The 6,914-nt window shown below is 35.0% G+C and overlaps 1 protein-coding gene across 1 annotated transcript; it reads left to right on the top strand.

The window, feature by feature from the left end:
* Window positions 1–695: 695 nt before the first annotated feature.
* Window positions 696–2,240, top strand: LOC145036963 (17,18-epoxy-17-hydroxycur-19-ene N-malonyltransferase-like). Its single transcript, XM_078985498.1, has one exon. It carries the CDS (start codon window positions 711–713, stop codon window positions 1,965–1,967), a length of 1,257 nt encoding a protein of 418 aa, XP_078841624.1. The 5' UTR covers window positions 696–710; the 3' UTR covers window positions 1,968–2,240.
* Window positions 2,241–6,914: the final 4,674 nt, after the last annotated feature.

Below are 6,914 nucleotides of genomic sequence, written 5' to 3'. Positions count from 1 at the left end.
ATGTCAGCAATGGCAGTTTGTCTATAGTATCGATTATCAAAATTGCTCTTCCGTTTGTTATCGTTTTACTTATTTTGTTAGGAATATAAGTCTGGTTTTAACCACGGGAGATATGTAAATAAGTTGCTTTCAAATTCATGACATACAATGAATATGTCATCTTTAATACAAGATTTGAATTTTTCGGTTTTCAAAAATCTAAATCCAAAACCAATGGTTCAAGTTCGCATTTGGTGTCGGTTTTTCGGATTTTGGATTTCGGTTTCAGTTTTGCATGATCAGCCTTAGATGTCACGTTCCAATATATATGTGCCATGTTAAATGAATATTGAACTTTTCAATCCTGAAAATGCATGTTTTAAGTTAAAAATAACTTTCTGCTGAACTTTTGTAGAGTTGATTAATATGATTTAAAAAAAATAGTAAAGTTGTATAAAAGTAAATTTTTATCATGTAACAATTGATTAAGATATATAGAGGTAACTGCATTATGAATTAGTTTAATTAATCATCTTCTACTTTGACACTATTATCTCTTACAGAATAGATAAATATAAGTTGCTAGTTGCCACATAAGAACAAAAGTTAAATGAATAAGACGAGAGAAAATCGTTTGGTATCACTGGAAAACCGTTGACGGAATCTTAATAGTTCAAGTTGATGAATTTTTTTATGTTTCATATTTATTCATATATACTACTTATAGATACATGGCTAAAAGGGCAACGAAAATGGAAATAATCACCCAAGAAATCGTCAAACCTTCATCTCCAACCCCCAATTATCTCAAAACTTTTAAGCTTTCGTTGCTCGATCAACTCACCTTGCATTCCTATATTCCAATCTTGCTTTTATATGAATCTGGAAGCTTAACCAATACTGATGTTCTGAAACAAACGTTATCTGAAACGCTAACAAAGTACTACCCTTTTGCAGGTAGGCTTAGAAAAGATGGTATCACTGTTGATTGTGGTGATCAGGGAGTCGTTTTTGTGGAAGCAAAAATTTCGGGTTGTGGGGTAGCCGATTTCCTTCAAAACCCCATGTACGAGACCCAAAAGTTATTGTTTCCTGAAGGTTTCTTATGGAAGGGATCATGCATAGATCAGAGTTTTCTTGCAGCTCAAATAACATCTTTTGAAGGTGGTGGAACTGCGGTTACTGTTTCCATATCGCATAAGGTCGCAGACGGAACCACGATTGCTACTTTTCTAAGTGACTGGGCTTCCATGGCACGAGGCGAAGTGAGACCACTGCCGATGATACTTGCTAGATCCATTCCTTCTTCAGATCTTGGATACACAGTGCCTGAAATCATGTTGGACAATAGTACGTCATGTGTCACAAAAAGATACGTTTTTGATGCCAAAAAGATCGCCGGATTAAAAAACTCTGTGATGGGATTGGTGGAAAACCCCACAAAGGTCCAAGTCGTGACAGCGTATCTTTACAAATGCGCCATTGCTGCTTCACTGGAGAAAACGGGTTATTTTAAAAAATCAACATTGATTCAGCTGGTTAACATGCGACCACGAATGATGCCACAGTTGCCGGAAAATTCTATCGGAAACTTCAGTTGGTACTTCACAATATCAAACAGTGATCAAAACGAAAGAAGTTTAAGCAGTTTGGTGCTTGATTTGAAGGAAGGGATCAAAGAAGTTTGCAATGGTGGAGATCATCTTGATTTGAGTGATTGGTTGATGAATGTTAGCGAGTATGCAGGTAGTGTGAAGCAGTTGTTTGATGATCTTGATGTGTACAGGTGTACCAGTTTGTGCAGAAGACCTTTTTACAAGATGGATTTCGGATGGGGATACCCGAAATGGGTGACTATGGCAGATGTGCATGTGAAGAACACATTCGTGTTGTTTGATACACCAGATGGAGATGGAATTGAAGCCATGGTGAGTCTTGAAAATGATGACATGAGACTATTTCAATGCAATCAATATCTCCTACCTTGATTTGCTTCTATTCTTTGAATCAAGATCTCTTATTCTACAAAATAGTTAATGTTTGATTGTATACAGTTGTCGACTTGTCGTATTTCTAGTTTTGATCCTGCAGAGTATGATGACTTGTATGTTGGGCCCTTTGAATTAACGGATCGGCCTGGGTATGATGACTTTTATGTTGTATGAAGTGTATCTTGTATTGTATGTATTAACTTTTTGTGATGATAGTGGATATATAAGTCTTGTAACGTGGCATGATCACGTGTTATAATTATTTTTAAATACATGAACCTTTCAATTATAAGTTGTTGGTTGTAGAGCATTAAATTTATGGTTCATATACGTATAATTGCAAAAATACCAACATTACAGGGGTATATCTCCATATATTATATCTTTATCACAAAATAGTTATTCTTGTAAAAAAAATGTTGGTGATTTGTTTCACTAATGCGTTTTAAGTATAATGAGATTACTTTTGTTGATCAAAAGTGATCTTGATAAATATTAAACAAGTAAGGAAGGTGTGGGAGTGCACACTTGTTTAAGTTTATTCAAGATTAAAAGTAGATTGTCATTTAGGGGCGAAGCCCCTGAATGAACGGGGGTCCGGGGGCAGCACCCCTGGGAGCGGGGTCCAAGGGGCAGCAGCCCCTACGGGGTCCAAGAGGAGTATTGAAAATGCATCAGAAATCCAAATTTAGAATATTTGATCCGTTTTTGACTTTGTATTAATTCTTATAGAAAACCCGGATTTATGACAGTTTGTTGACTGTTACCAAACTGTTTTATGGCAGTTTTGACAGATTTCAGACAATGAAAGTATTTAACCGATTTTGGTAAGTTTTTTCTGGTAATTACGAAAATTCATACACTCATTCTCTGTTCTTTTCTCTTCTGAGTCTTATCCAATCAAAGATTAGGGAGTACCACCCAATACTTTGATTTGATAGTGAAATCACAATTCTCAGAATTTCCTAGGCTATTTTATCCCTATTATCTTACAAAAATCAAAGTGTTGTGATCATGGCAAATGGTGATTCTGTAAAGGAAATGACAAGTAAGTTTGAAAAACTGAACAAGTTTGAAGGGCAAGATTTTCGTAGATGGCAGAAGAAGATGAAGTTTCTCCTTACCACTCTGAAAGTGGTGTATGTTCTAAGTACACCCATTCCAGTCTTACCAGAATCTGTTGAAGATGAACCTTTAGAGGCAACAAGAAGAAGATCAAAGTGGGAAAATGATGACTATATATGTCGTGGTCATATTCTCAATGGTATGTCTGACTCTCTTTTTGACATTTATCAAAATTTCGGATCTGCAAAAGAACTGTGGGATTCTCTTGAATCCAAGTACATGGCTGAAGATGCTTCTAGTAAGAAGTTTCTTGTTAGTAACTTTAGACGGTTACAAGATGATTGACTCCAGACCTATTATGGAACAATTCCATGAAATGTTGAGGATTCTGAGACAGTTTGCTCAACACAATTTAAAAATGGATGAAGCCATTTCTGTGGCTGTGATAATTGACAAACTGCCCCCTTCCTGGAAGGATTTTAAACACAATCTGAAACATAACAAAGAGGAATTGACTTTGACTCAACTTGGAAGCCATTTAAGGATTGAAGAGTCCATAAGGACTCAAGAACTTGATAACAATCCTAAAGGCAAGAACCAAGTTGGTTCCTCTTCTGTGAACATGGTGGAAGGAGAAAGTTCAAAGAATCCCAAGAAGTCTAATGGAAAAAGGAAGTTTAAAGGAAAGGATGACAAGTCTTCCAACAAAAAGGCTAAGTTGGTTTGTTAGAATTGTAACAAACCGGGTCACTTCAAGAAAGATTGTCGTCTTCGCAAAGTGAACAAGGATGGTGTTGGACCAAGTGGATCCAAGGATCCAGAAAAGCAACAAGGTCAGATTTCTATTTTCATGCAGAATCCTAAATATATTCAGAATTATATTTCTGTGATTTCTGAAGCATTTTATGTGCAGGATGATAAAGTTGCATGGTGGGTTGATTCGGGAGCAACAAGTCATGTTTGCAAAGATCTATATTGGTTCAAGAACTTTCAACCAATTGAAGATGGATCTGTTGTGAAGATGGGAAATGTTGCAACTGAACCAATCAAGGGCATAGGATCTGTTTTACTTACTTTTACTTCTGGGAAATGTTTGTGTTTGAACAATGTTTTATATGTTCCAGGGATTCGTAAGAATCTCGTATCTGAAATTGTATTAAATAATTGTGGTTACCAACAAGTGTTAGAAAGTGACAAGTATATCTTGTCAAGACATGGTTCTTTTATGGGATTTGGATATATATATATATATATATATATATATATATATATATATATATATATATATATATATATATATATATGTAATGGAATGATTAGGCTTAATATTAATTATTCTTCTAGTGATAATTCTATTTGCATGGCTTCTAGTAATAGTAACAATAATTTTCATAAATTTGAATTATGGCATGCTAGATTAGGACCATTCATTACAAGAGATTAAAAGACATGTCTAAAATGAGTTTAATTCCTGCTTTTGATATGAAAAATAATGAAAAATGTAAAACACGCATGCTAACTAAAATCACTAGACAACCTTTCAAAGATGTTGTTAGGGAAAGCAAGGTGTTGGATCTTATACATAGTGATTTATGTGATTTCCATGCAACACCTTCCCTTGGAAACAAGAAGTATGTTGTTACTTTTATTGATGATGCATCTAGATATTGTTATATCTATTTGCTACATTCTAAGGATGAAGCACTTGATAAATTTAAATTTTATAAACAACAAGTTGAGCTTCATAAAAATGAATTAATAAAAGTATTGCGTACTGATAGAGGTGGTGAGTATTATGATCCAAATTATTTTGAATCAACTGGAATAATACATCAAACCACAGCTTCATATACACTACAACAAAATGGTGTAGCTGAAAGGAAGAATAGGACTTTGAAAGAAATGGTAAATTCCATGTTGTCATATTCTGGTTTAAGTGAAGGGTTCGGGGTGAGGCAATGTTAACTGCATGTTACATCTTGAATAGAACTCCAAATAAAAGGAGTAAGAATACTCCTTATGAACTTTGGTGTAAAAAGGTACTAAATTTGAGTTATCTCAAAGTTTGGGGTTGTAGAGCAGTTGTAAGGCTTACTGAACCCAAAAGGAAAACATTGGGTGAGAGAGGTATAGATTGTATCTTTATTGGATATGCTGAGCATTCCAAAGCATGTAGATTCTATGTTTTAGAATCTAATGACTTTGTGTCTATAAACACAGTAATAGAGTCAAGAGATGCTATCTTTGATGAAGAAAGATTTACATCTATACCTAGACCAAGGGACATGATTCATCAATCTTCCAGCAAGAGTACTACTCAATCTGAAGATGTTTCTGGTGGTGCAAGCTCTGTACCTGAACTTAGGAAAAGCACCAGAGCTAGAAAAGCTTAAGTCTTTTGGATTTGATTTTCAACTATATTTAGTTGAAGGAACAAGAAATGAGACTATTTCTCAACATCAATATTGTTTTAATATTAAAGAGGATTTAAAGACTTTCAGTGAAGCTATGGCTTCTAGGGATGTTCATTTCTGGAAAGAGGCAATTCATGATGAGATTGATTCTATCATGCATAACAATACTTGGGTTTTGACTGATTTACCTCCTGGTTGCAAGGCATTAGGATGTAAGTGGATCCTCAAAAGGAAAATGAAGATGGACGGCACAATTGATATGTATAAAGCCAGATTAGTTATCCAAGGCTTTAGACAAAAGGAAGGCATTGATTTCTTTGATACTTATGCTCCTGTTGCCAGAATTTCTACTATTAGATTATTATTAGCTCTTGCAGCTATACATCATCTTGTGATTCACCAAATGGATGTGAAAACTGCATTCTTGAATGGTAACTTGGATGAGGAAATATACATGAAACAACCTGAAGGGTTTGCGATGCCTGGAAATGAACACAAAGTGTGCAAGTTGAAGAAATCATTATATGGTTTGAGACAAGCACCAAAACAATGGCATCAAAAGTTTGATGATGTTGTCTTGTCTAATGGTTTTGCATTAAACCAAGCTGACAAGTGTGTATATAGCAAATTTGATACTTCTGGTAAAGGATTCATGATTTGTTTATATGTAGATGATATGTTGATTTTTGTACTGATTTAGAAGAAGTTGATAAAACCAAGAAATTCTTATCATCTAGTTTTGATATGAAAGACATGGGGGAGGCTGAGGTAATTCTTGGTATAAGAATTAGAAAAGGAAACAATGGGATTTCAATTTCTCAATCACATTATATTGAGAAGATATTGAAAAATTTTAACTTTGAGAATTGTTCTCCTGTTAGCACTCCTATAGATCCTAGTCTTATGCTTCTACCTAATAAAGGATCTCTAGTGTCTCAACTTGAATACTTAAGGGCTATTGGTTGTCTAATGTATGCCATGATTAGTACTAGGCCTGATATAGCATATGCTGTGGGAAGGCTTAGTAGATATACTAGTAATCCTAGTTCACATCATTGGCAAGCTGTGAGTAGAGTATTCAAGTACTTGAAAGGGACCATGAATTGTGGTTTAACTTATAATGGATATCCTTCTGTTTTGGAAGGTTATTCAGATGCCAGCTGGATTAACAACTTAGAGGATACTCCTCTACAAGTGGTTGGGTGTTTCTTCTTGGAGGAGGTACCATTTCTTGGGCGTATAAGAAACAGACTTGTATTACTAACTCAACCATGGAGTCTGAGTTTGTTGCATTGTCTGCTGCTGGTAAAGAAGCTGAGTGGCTAAGGAATTTGATTTATGAAATTCCATTATGGCCCAAACCGATATCTACCATTTCTATTAGATGTGATAGTGCAGCAACCTTGGCTAAGGCTTATAGTCAAGTGTATAATGGAAAATCTAGACATTTAGGTGTTAGACATAG

This window comes from Lactuca saligna, chromosome 3 (assembly GCF_052625555.1).
Source record: "Lactuca saligna cultivar CGN05327 chromosome 3, ASM5262555v1, whole genome shotgun sequence".
NCBI classification, from domain to species: domain Eukaryota; kingdom Viridiplantae; phylum Streptophyta; class Magnoliopsida; order Asterales; family Asteraceae; genus Lactuca; species Lactuca saligna.
The sequence above is the reverse complement of the archived record's forward strand: the minus strand, read 5'-3'. Positions and strand labels throughout refer to the sequence as shown.

Excerpts from the sequence above, each read along its gene's own strand:
- LOC145036963 (XM_078985498.1), top strand. The coding sequence starts at position 711 with ATGGCTAAAAGGGCAACGAAAATGGAAATAATCACCCAAGAAATCGTC.